Source organism: Bubalus kerabau, chromosome 22 (genome assembly GCF_029407905.1).
Source record: "Bubalus kerabau isolate K-KA32 ecotype Philippines breed swamp buffalo chromosome 22, PCC_UOA_SB_1v2, whole genome shotgun sequence".
In the NCBI taxonomy this organism is placed as follows: Eukaryota; Metazoa; Chordata; class Mammalia; order Artiodactyla; family Bovidae; genus Bubalus; species Bubalus kerabau.
Window position 1 is genome coordinate 24421521 of NC_073645.1, and position 11931 is coordinate 24433451.

General features: G+C 58.4%; 1 protein-coding gene across 5 annotated transcripts; it reads left to right on the top strand.

The window, feature by feature from the left end:
• The first annotated feature begins 1558 nt into the window (after positions 1-1558).
• LZTS2 (leucine zipper tumor suppressor 2) lies at positions 1559-11500 on the top strand. 5 transcript variants are annotated; one of them, XM_055560366.1, is made up of 5 exons: positions 1559-1660; positions 6826-7275; positions 7894-8559; positions 9094-9342; positions 10151-11500. In XM_055560366.1, the coding sequence occupies exons 2-5, from the start codon at positions 6868-6870 to the stop codon at positions 10832-10834; spliced, it is 2007 nt and encodes a 668-aa protein (XP_055416341.1). In that variant the 5' UTR covers positions 1559-1660; positions 6826-6867; the 3' UTR covers positions 10835-11500. The 5 variants fall into 5 exon arrangements, with proteins under 5 accessions (XP_055416341.1, XP_055416345.1, XP_055416346.1 ...); XM_055560370.1 differs by having other exon boundaries at positions 7894-8544; XM_055560368.1 differs by lacking the exon at positions 1559-1660 and adding an exon at positions 4273-4402.
• The last annotated feature ends 431 nt before the right edge of the window (positions 11501-11931 follow it).

The following is an 11931-nucleotide window of genomic DNA, read 5'->3' on the forward strand; positions in this document are numbered from 1 at the left end:
TAAGAGGGAGGTCTGGAACCCTGTGGAATGGTTTGGGGTCTCTGGTCTGTTGTGTGTGAGAACTGTGACTACAGTTGTTTCCTGAAACAGACCCTGGAACAAAGCTGTTCTCTGGGGGGAGGGAAGGGGGACCTCCTCCAGGGCCTCCCTTCTTGGGGGTCTCTCCCAGACTGGCTGGAGCCAGGCCTCCTAATCCTGCAGTAATCATTACCAGCCGCTGGCTGGTCTAGGCCTCATCCAGGGTCTATAACGTTGAACGTCAGCCATGCCTTCCAGATGCATACTACCAGGTCAATCCTACCTATAAGGATGTGGGTTCCACATTCTGGTCTTCTGTGCTCAGGAAATCTTTCAGGGATTTCCAATAGGAGACTTTTATGAGGTCTATGAATTGGGGATAGAGGGATAGATACACACTTACACTTGTCTGTCTTGCCCCACCCTCCTAGCAGACAGCCCACAGAGCAAACCAGAATGGTAGGGGGGAGGGGAAGCTAATGATCCCCCAGCCCCACCCCTACACACACACACATTCCATTACACACCTGTCTTAAACCCCTCACGTGAAAATTAGCCCAAAGTATTTCAGGAGCCCCTGGAGCCCAAAAAGTAGCAGTTAATCCCTGGGTCCTATGTAAGGTCCCTAGGAGTCACTGTTTCTGTACCCCGCCAAAGTGGATTGAGGCAAACTGCCTGGGCTAGAACCAGGACTCAGCCTGTGCCCAACTGGAATCTTCCTGAGAGCTGAGGCACAGCCTGGCCCAGTAGAGTCCAACTGGATCTGCAGCCTTGTCCTCAGATTAACTAACCCACTTGGCTGTAAGGGGGCAGCTTTGGTCCTCCATCCCTTCACTGGGGATGGGTCTCAGAAGAGAATCAACTCAAAGGGCTCCTGCTGCTCAAGTACTCAGGCTGCAGATATGACCCAGATACCTGTAGACATCACGGTCTGCCCTCCCACAGGCTGCCTTGGGTGCCATGGAGGGAGGGACCCTTTGGTGCAATACAGGTCAACTTCCTGTTTGTGCCTGTGGGTGGAACTTTATAAGTCTAAGAGAAGCCTGACCACACTCTGTGGGGCCAGAACTGGCAAGCCTGCTCACCGGGCAGACACCTACTCCGGGGGAGGGGGAAGTGTTGGTTCTGCTTGAGCAGCCCCAACCTCAGAGGTGTGTGTGAGGAAGGGCTGGGTCTGTTTTGGTGAAATCCGAGCCTACTGCGTCTGCTTCCCAGGGGTTTTCCCTGTGTCTGGGGAGTGGGCTGAGAGTGGACCAGGCTGGGCTCCCTACAGACCAGAGGCTGGTGGCAGTAAAGCCCTATAGCCAACTTGGTTAGGGCAGCCAGGTAGCTTAGCTTAGCTGTGGCGCCACTGGCCCCTTCCTAGATCAAAAGCCAGTTCCAGAAGCTGCGAAGTCAGAAGTCTGAGGGGCAGTCTTGGGCCACCGTCGCGACACTGCTTGGCAGGGTACCAGATCTGCTGCTGAGGGGGTGCTGGGCAGACCACTCCCCTGCCTTGGTCGGGGGCGCGGCCTCAGCCGCCCCGCCCCCTCCACCAAGCCCGGGCGAGCGCGCTGGGGAGCCGGCGGATCTGCGGCCAGGAGGTGCCGGCCCTGGGTCAGGAGCCAGGCGGGAGCTGGAACGGCGGTTCGGGTAGCGCTGGGTGAGTGAGTGGGGGCGCCGCGGCGGTGTAGGAACTCTCGCCTCCTGCACACCCCCGCCCCGGAGTGAACTTTCCCGATCCCGGGAAGCGGGGGATTGGGGTGAAGAGATGGGCCCCGCAGTCCAGGGGCCGCGGGCGAAGAGTCTGAACAGGGAACCTACACGAAAACTCACACCGACGGGCGCACACACGCGTGTACATAGACCCACGCGCGTACTGGAGACACCCGAAAACACGTGCACTGCGGGGCGGACGCGCCTAATGAGTTTCGCTTGCTGTCGGCAGATCAGCGCCGCTGGCCCGCGCGGACCCCCAGTGGGCAGGGTGTGCTGCCGTCGCGTACTTGACGAAGGTGGGAGAAAAGGGCCTCCCAGTGACCGCGGACGGGGGCGGGCCAGGTGGGACGCCTCCGGAGGTTCCGGCTTCCCTGCTGCCCGCAGGTGAAGACTAAGACGTAAACAGGCGTTGAGCACGTGATCGCTTCGCAGACCCGTGGGCTGTACGGGGGGAGCCTCGCGGCGGGAACTTCCCTCCCCCGTACTAAGCGAGTTTGAAAGATACCTTGCCGGGCTGTATTCCATTCTCCACCCGGAGGGGATAAGCCCTTCCCCAGGAATGGGAGCACAACGCCCCCTGGAGTTGGGGTAGCGCAGGAGGACAAGAGACTGTTGGGCTGGTTACCTGGGCTCCTCACCTTCCTTCCCCGGAACATGTTGCCCCCATTCCTGAAGATACCCGAGGGGGGCGCAATTCTGGCAGTGTACAGCAGCCTCCTCCGGGACCTCCAGCCCCGGGGAGCAGCTGCGCGAGCGCCTGTGGGTCCCCTTTCTTACTACACTCCTCCTTGCGGAACTGGGAGCTCCTCCCCTCAAAGTAGGAGCAGAAAGCCCACTCATGCAAGAGTAGGAGTCCCCCTTCCCCAGAGAATGCATAACCGTACACATCCTCTCTATACCAGAGTGGGCCTATCTCCCTCTGGTAGAAGGGAACACGGCCCCCTCCCCCCAGCGAATGAGAGTGGGCAGCGGCCCTCGGCCTCCTTCTCCCCCGCTACCCCTCACCCCCCCACCCCTACACACACGCTGAGCCCAGCTGCTGCCTGAGCTTCTGGGCAGGCTGCCAGAAAGGGGAGGAGGCTCCTGGTGCCCCAGGAGGCTGGGATCAGGGCAAGGCCAGAAGAGGGGGTCTCTATGGGGGTGGGGCTCAGTCTGTACTTGTGAGGCAAGAGGGTCTAGGGTGAGCCTGAGGGTGGCTGGGCTATGTTTCCCTTTCCAGGGAAAAAGAAAGAAAACAACTCTTTCCATGGAGCTAAAAATAGAACTGAGAGCCGGCCAGGCTGCGGCCTGGAAGGGGGGTGCGGGGCGGGGGGAATGCTCCTTCCTGGGGCAGAGGAGCTCTGGCAGGCCTTAGTTCTGGGGGGCGGGGTTAGGGGGCAGAAGGCTGTCCTTGCCCAGGGATGCGGGCATCAGCTGACCTGGTTAGGTCACAGAGACCCCTATGGGAAAGTCTGTGTGATAAAATGTTTGTGAAATACGACGTATATGTTTAAGAAGTTGTCTTTGTGACTGTGAAAAAGACTGTCATAGTGTGAAAAATGCTTGGGAGACAAGTATAGTCAAGATTGTGACTGGGTACAAAGGAACTAGCCGTGATACTGAGTGTATCTCTGTGAGTTGGCCTGATTATGGCAAGAAGGGACATGGAATCTTCTGATGGACCAGACAGACTGAGTGATTGTGTCTGAGACTGAGTGTGGGAAAGGTCGTGTGGGTGTTTAGACCGTGTTGTTTGCCAGAGGGTGAGAGTATCCCTGACCCTGAGAAGACTGGAACGTTGTCTGCTGTGAGGCTGGCGTAAGCTTGGCCTGTAGGTTTGGAGCAGCTCACCCACTGGGGTGACTTTTGGGGGCCCAGGGGACGTCTCTCTCTGAGCATTGACCTCTTAGCAAATGAGTCTGAGGGAAGGTTGGGGAGCAAAAAACCGCGCTCGAGGAAGGCCTGGGCTCTCCGGAGAGGGAGTACAGCACTGGGGAGAAGGGTAGGGGCCCCCCAAGGTTGGGGGTAGCTGGGTGTGTTCTCCGAACGGGCCGCCAGGTGGCGCCGCCTCCGCAAATTCTAGAGTGCCTTCTGCAAGCCGCTGGGGGTGGGGCAGGCACCCACCAAGCGTCGGCCCCTGACTTGTGCCGGGACGCAGGGCCCAGAGTTGGGGGTTAGGTTACCCCCAACCTCCCTCTCTGTACTCTTGAAGCCGGAGAGTGTGCCTGGGGGTGAGGCATCGACTAGAGGAGCGGAGGGGGAAGGGCGGCTGCCGCGGCGCCTGTCCCTTTGTGCTCGAACAATGACCAGCTGCCGCTGGCCCCGGGGCCCAAGTAAGGGTAGAGGGTGACCCGCCGCCGCCTAGTCTTGAGCCGACCGAGCCCCAGACACACAGCCATCGCGCCTCGGAGGGAGGGAATCTGAGCCCCGCTGCGTCGCTCCAGCGTGCGCCCCGCCGGACACGCGTGACGCCGGGTGCCTGCGCGTGTCCGCGCCCCGGGGGCGGGGTCACCCCTCGGACCCTCCCCCGCGCTGCACCGCCCACCTGGGCAGGGCGGGGGCCAGGCCGGGCCGGGGGCGCCGCGGAGGCGGGGCCGGGTCGGACCGGGCCGCTCCGAGTGGCCGCGCGCGGCAGGCTGGAGCCGGGCGGCGCGCCTGTGGAGCGCTGGGGGCGGCCCGGGGCTGAGCATGGAGCGGCGCGGTGGAGGTGAGGGGGGGCCGGGGCTGGGAGGCGACCTGGGGGCGCCCCCAACTTCTGCGCGGCGGAGGTCCCGTGGGGAGGCGGCATTCCACAGCTGCCCCCACTTTCTGGAAGAGGCGGAAGGAGGGGGGTGAACTCCGGAGGGCGGATTGGGGGCTCTCAGCTTCCTGTCTCGTAATGGAAACTCGTGATCTCAGACTTGATCCCGCTGGATGGTCCTGGAGTTTGGTGAGGGGGAGACTTTCCCGAACTCTTCTGCCCCCAAAACAGGTCTGTGGGAAACTCCGACCTAGGCCAGACCTTCCTCGGGCCCCGGCTGCATCCAGCCCTCAACCGCCCCCGGCCCACCGAGCAGGGCAGTGTGTGCTGTACGGGAGCGGTTTCTCAAGGATGTTGGGGAGTGCGAGGGGTTCCCTTCCCACAGCCACAAACGCATTTCTCAAAATGGAGCCTCCACTTGCCCCTCCTTTTCTCTCGGGCTCCAAGAGCGGGAGCCAGGCTGGCTGGGCCTGGCTTTCCAGGCGCCTGGCTTTGGCTCCGTGGGTGTCTGGCGCTCAGGGCCCAGCTCAGCGTCTCTTTTCGGTTTAGGGGCCCCTGGCTTCGCGGGGACCCCAGCTCACTGGGTCCGCCTGGCCCTGAAGCCGCTCTTCGTCTTTGTCTCCTGTCCTTTGGGCCCCTGTCTGAATCTCTCTGTCTCCTCCCCTCAGTTTCCACTTTCTCTGTGCTCACTGAAGTGGGGAAACACACCGAGATGCCAGCCTTCTTGGCGCCTTAGGGGAAGCCCCTTCCCCGCGGTTTCCTGCATGCCCTGGATGGTCTGGGAGAGGGCAGAGGAGGGGGTGTTCTATCGGCTTTGCTCAGGACTGGCACTTGTGGGGTGGACTCAATCCCCACCCCTGCTCCGAGGGCACCAGTCACCCCCACCCCTGGCTCCCAGCTCCTCCTCCCTCAGTCTGGACACCTCCAGATCTTTTGACTTGAGCGGGGAGGTGGGGGAGGGTGGACTTAATGGAACACAAGCAAGAATGAAGGAGAACAGATCAAGCAAAGAATAATGTGTCTCTCCTCTCCACACACTCCAGTGAGTGACAAAAACCAGGCTCCCACTCACCCATTTGGCCCTGCATGCCACCCAGACTCTCACCCTCTCACATACACACACAACACTCTGTACACACTTGTGCAGTATTTCCCGTTCACACACTTGTGTCGGATACATAAACTCATGTATATATGAATGGACATCGAACCATTCTCTGACATAGTCACACTCATACATCACAGATTCACTGATGTATGCATTTATAATTTTCACATACTTTCTGAGAGAGCTGCACAGATTTTTGTAAGGTATGCCCATATGATTTCATGTATACATGCATGTATATATCTGAATGTATTGATACATCTATCCAAACATACGTGTACTCACATACACTCATGTTTTCACACACAGTGCTCATGTTCTTGTGCAGTTTCACACGCACAAATAAGTAAAATGCATACACTCCTACTCCTACGCAGTTCTCTGTCCACTTCTTGGCCCCCGCTCTGCATGATGACTTCAGCAGATGCCTGAGCCCTGGTCTTCATCCTCAGGACTAGGGAGGGAGTTCCGGGTGGAGGCTTGCTATCCGCTTCCAGGAAGGAGCAGGGCCTGGGGAGGTGGAGCCCTCTTCCCTGGAGCAGCTGCCAGAGGTGATGGTAGAGCCTCTATTCTCATCCCTTTGGAGTTACTCTGGGGAATGTCAAAAGCTAAAAGGTTTCATAGAGGTTGGCAGTGGGCCTGTAGAGGCTTCTTTAGGTCTGACTGACTGGGTGCTGTGAGGCTAGGAATTGTCATGGAAATAGGCATGAGCCTGCATCCACCTCTGGGAGGCAGGAGACCCCAGAGGGCACCTGTGGGCTCCCTAAGAGCTCTGGTTCTTGTTTGACCAGCTCCACCCTTGCCGCCTCTCTGTCTGGGAGAAACTGAGGCCCAGCTGGGTGAGGCTGGGCACTGCCTGGCCTTAGCTCTTTGTTCCCTAATTACCATTTGAGTTGCTGACTGCGCCCCTGAGTTTGCCCAGACTGCATCTAATGAGTCCACCTGTCCCAGGGAAACAGGGACCAGTGCCAGGAGCTGGTACAGAGGGCTCCCTCCCTGATTCCTGGCATCTGTGGGACCCCCATTCCCTCATCATCCCTACTTGATAGATTCAGTCCTCAGCCCTATTCAGACCAGAATTGGGCAGTGGTCTGGGGCCCAGGGAGGATGGAGGTTCTTGCCAAGATGCAAGAGGGGATGTGTTAGGGGGAGGATATCAGTGGTTTTCACTGGTGTTGGGTGGACTGTTTGACCTGAGACTAAGGACCAGGAGGGACTCAGGACTTCATACAGGGAGGGAGCTCAAGATGGAGAGACTCTGATGCCACTTCCCTGCTCACAGGTTTCCCTGGAGGCCCTTGGCCAGGCCTGAGCCTCTGCTGCCATGGCCATTGTGCAGACACTGCCAGTGCCCCTGGAACCCGCTCCTGAGGCCGCTACTGCCCCACAAGCTCCAGTCATGGGCAGCGTGAGCAGCCTCATCTCAGGCCGGCCCTGCCCTGGGGGGCCGGCTCCTCCTCGCCACCATGGTCCCCCTGGACCCACCTTCTTCCGCCAGCAGGATGGGCTGCTGCGGGGTGGCTACGAGGCACAGGAGCCACTGTGCCCAGCTGTGCCCCCCAGGAAGGCTGTCCCTGGTACCAACTTTACCTACATCAACGAGGACTTCCGGACAGAGTCACCCCCCAGCCCAAGCAGTGACCTTGAAGATGCCCGAGAGCAGCGGGCACGCAATGCCCACCTCCGTGGTCCCCCACCAAAGCTCATCCCTGTCTCTGGAAAGCTAGAGAAGGTGAGGACCAGCCCTTCCTTTGAGGGTCTGGGTGGAACCAGAGGTCCCCTGGAGAAGCTGAAATTTGGAGATCTATTTATAGAAAGGAGTATGGGCTCCAGATTCACCAGACTTGGGTTCTCATCCCAGCTCTACCTCACTCAGGGAAGTCATTTAACCTTTCTGAGCCTCAGTTTCTGTGTTTGTAAAATGGAGGTAACAGGTCAATGCTCATAGGACTGTTGGGAGAATTAAATCTAATAACATGTGTAAAGTGTTTAGTCTAGTACCTGGCACATAATAGGTACTCAATAAATGTTAACTTCTTAGAAATACTGTTTTATATAGCTACTGTGTGTTTGCATTTGAGCAAGGCCTGTAACTCCCTCAGCCTCCATTGCCTCATCTATGTATGCAATACTGATAATATTTTGCTTGCATGGATTTTGTAATAACCTGAGAAGTACATTTTAAGTTGCCTGACGTAAGTAAAGCTGACACAGGAGGCCCTCAGCCAGTGGTAGCAATTGTTATTACTATATGGGGATTGGGGGCTCCGGATGGGAGGGCAGGGAGTGTGATAAGGGCTTTGAGAGATTGGGCGGCTCATCCCTATTGTCAAATGGCACCTCATTTCAGAACATGGAGAAAATTGTGATCCGCCCAACAGCCTTCAAGCCAGTGCTGCCCAAACCTCGAGGGGTACCATCCCTACCTAGCTTCCTGGGTCCTCGGGCCACCGGACCGTCGGGGAGCCAAGGCAGCCTAACGCAGCTGTTTGGGGGCCCGGCCTCCTCTTCCTCTTCCTCCTCCTCCTCGGCTGCCGACAAACCCCTGATACTGAGTGGCTGGGCCAGCGGCTGCCCATCGGGGACTCTGTCTGACTCCGGCCGAAACTCATTGTCCAGCTTGCCCACTTACAGCACCGGGGGTGCCGAGCCGGCTACCAACTCCCCAGGCGGGCACCTGCCCTCCCACGGCCCTGGGCGGGGCGCCCTGCCGGGGCCAGCCCGAGGAGCCCCCACTGGGCCCTCCCACTCAGACAGCGGCCGATCTTCCTCCAGCAAGAGCACAGGCTCCCTGGGGGGTCGCATGGCTGGGGGGCTCTTGGGCAGCGGTCCCCGGGCCTCCCCTGACAGCAGCTCTTGTGGGGAACGCTCCCCACCCCCACCCCCTCCACCCCCTCCACCCCCTTCGGACGAGGCCCTGCTGCACTGTGTCCTGGAAGGAAAGCTCCGAGACCGGGAGGCAGAGCTGCAGCAGCTGCGGGACAGTCTGGACGAGAGTGAGGTGACCATGTGCCAGGTGTGGTCAGTGGCAGTGATGGGGGTGGCATGGCAGGACATCCACAGGTGCTGGGCATACAAGACGCATTTCTGTCTGCTAAGAGGCAGGTGTTGGGCTGGTGACCCCCATCCCCACCCCAGCTGTCTGGCTTAAACTGTAGAGTGGTTGACATGGCACCACCATATACTGTCTTTCAGACTTGATTGAGCACGTTACTCAGTTGTACTGAGCCTCAGTTTACTCACCATAAATGGGGATATTCCTAGCCTGAGGGTTATCATTGAGGATTAAGCAGGGTGAAGGGTGTAAAGTGTTTAGATCAATGCCTGGCACCTGGGAAGTGCCACACACATGCTTGCTATTGTTGTTGTCTTTCTTTTCATAAAAGTAGTTGTAACTGTTGGTATCCTAATTATTGTCACTGTTGAATCCATCTTCCCTGAGCCCAGGACAGTGGGCCACCAGGGCAGTTGGTGACTGGGGTGCTGGGGGTGGCCAGGGTTTGAGGTGTGGGGAAGCCTCCAGGACCCAGGCCTGTCCTCTCGCCCACAGGTGTACGAGGAGCGGCAGCGGCACTGGCCCCGTGAGCGAGAGGCTCTGCGAGAGGATGGCGTGGCCCGGGCCCAGCGGGCCCAACAGCTGCTGCAGCTTCAGGTGTTCCAGCTGCAGCAGGAGAAGCGGCAGCTACAGGACGACTTTGCGCAGCTGCTGCAGGAACGTGAGCAGCTGGAGCGGCGCTGCGCCGCCTTCGAGCGGGAGCAACGGGAGCTCGGGCCACGGCTAGAGGAGACCAAGTGGGAGGTGAGCTGTACCAGGAGGGGCAGGGAGCAGGGCCTTCAGTGAGGGGGTAAGCCTTGAAAGGAGGGGCCCAGCCACATCCCCTCACCTGCCATCCCCAGAGGGCCTCCCCTTCCTCACCTTTGTGAGATGAGGCTCCCCACTCTGACCTCCCTTTCTGGGTATGGGTCTCCTTGGGGGCCTTCACATTTGGTCTCCTCATGGCTCTGCTCTAAGTGCTCAGGTAGCTAGTGACATTCCCATCCACTGCCTTCCCACCAATAGTAAGAATGAGAATGTAGTGCTTACTCCTTGACAGGTACTGCTACTCGAAGCAAGTAACGTAGAGTATCATCTAATCCTTGTAATAACCCTGTGAGTTGGGTGCTGTTCACACCCTCATTTCATCGGTGAGGAAAATGAGACCCAGAAGGGATAGAGCCTGAGATCACACCCAGCCTGAGATCACACTCCACACACAGTGGTGGAGCTGAGATCTGAACCCAGGCAGTCTGGCTCCAGTGTCTGTGCTTTTCATCAAGATACTGCAGTGCCTCCCAACTGGAAATGCAGGCACTGCCCTTTGCTGCTTCCACTCCTGCCAAACCTGCATGAAGCTGCTGCTTCATGATGGTTTAAAGACCCCAGCTTTGAAACCAGAAGATCTGGGTCTATATTCCACCTTAGCCAATGAATAGCTGCCTCAGTGTCTTCATCTGTAAAATAGGTACAGTGATCAAACTGCCTCTCCCCAAATGCCCAGCTTGATGTCAGGGCCTGGCCACCTGGGAGAACCTTCTCACCATCTTTTCCAACTGTCTCCTACCCCTAGGTGTGCCAGAAGTCAGGTGAGATCTCCCTGCTGAAGCAGCAACTGAAGGAATCTCAGGCAGAGCTGGTACAGAAGGGCAGCGAGCTGGTGGCCCTGCGCGTGGCACTGCGGGAGGCCCGGGCAGCGCTTCGGGTCAGTGAGGGCCGGGCACGGGGCCTCCAGGAGGCGGCCCGGACACGGGAGCTGGAGCTGGAGGCCTGTTCCCAGGAGCTGCAGCGGCACCGTCAAGAGGCTGAGCGGCTGCGGGAGAAAGCTGGGCAGTTGGACAGTGAGGCTGCCGGACTCCGGGAACCCCCTGTGCCACCTGCCGCTGCTGACCCATTCCTCCTGGCAGAGAGTGATGAAGCCAAGGCACAGCGGGCCGCCGCTGGGGTCGGGGGCAGCCTGCGGGCCCAGGTGGAGCGGCTCCGGGCAGAGCTACAGCGGGAGCGGCGGCGAGGTGAGGAGCAGCGGGACAGCTTCGAGGGGGAGCGGCTGGCCTGGCAGGCAGAGAAGGAGCAGGTGATCCGATACCAGAAGCAGCTGCAGCACAACTACATCCAGATGTACCGACGTAACCGGCAGCTGGAGCAGGAGCTGCAGCAGCTCAGTCTGGAGCTGGAGGCCCGGGAACTCGCAGACCTGGGCCTGGCGGAGCCAGCACCCTGCATCTGCCTGGAGGAGATCACTGCCACCGAAATCTAGGGCCTTAGCACCCCCCCTGCACGGAGGTCTCCTGAAAGCAGGCAGTAGCCTCAGATCCACTGAGGGCCTCAAAGTCTGAGGGCCCAAGGGCCTTTAGTCCCTGGGATACAGGTCTCTGGGCCTCTGCCAAGGACTCAGGGCTGCCCGATGACTTGGATCAGACTCCCTGAAGGTCCCTGTGTTCACTGTCACCCAAAGGCTCCTACTCACTCGACCTATTTCATTCACTCCCCAAATACTGCCATTGCTACTTTGCCAACCCGACACACCCCCAGCGCTCCCAGCCCACTCAGCCAGGGGTCTCGGAAAAGGAAGGGGCTCCCTCATCTCCACGTTCTCCTCACCATCCCAAAGCGAGAGCGAGCCAGATAGCGCCAGCTGCTCCAGATGTGCCTGCCCCCCAACCCTGCCCATTTTGGGGGACAGGGCTAGGACTGGGGTCTGATCTCCAGGTCCCAGCTCTGCACCCCCTCTCCTGGGGAGAGGGGGCTGTAGTCAGACCAAAGGAAGAACTCAGAAATGTTTATTTGTGTTTGTGACCAAGTGGCCCCTCCCCACACCCAGGTTTTTGGCCTCGTTTTTCACTTGTATATTTTTCACATTGTAAATTTCTTGTACAAACCCAAAGAAAAAAATTAAAAAATTTTTTGTTTGTTTTTAAAAAAAGATGAGTGTGGTGGATAAAGATTAGGGGAACTTGCTTGACCCCCTTGCTCTTTTATTTGATGGCTATTCCCATATCCCTCATAGAGATCTTCGGTAGGGAAAGGGTGATGGGGAAGGGCAAATCCAGTAGAAAATCTGAGGTCCTAGTGGACTAAAACATGAAATGGGCTCTCAGGGTTTGAGAAACTAGAAAAGACCTTCCTCTCCCTTGAACAGAATACTGCTTGGGGCTGGGGGCTGGATGTGGTGACCCCGTTGAGGGCCATCTCTGAAAGTCCCTGTCCCTCACTGCTTCAGGGAATCATGAGAAAGTGCATACCAATCCCCAACTCCAGACCCTGGGTGTCCCCTTCCTGTCCTGGGAAGTTGGGGGCAGTGAGCTGGTGACACGGCTACCCAGTAGCACCTTGTCCTTGACACTGAGTTTATCT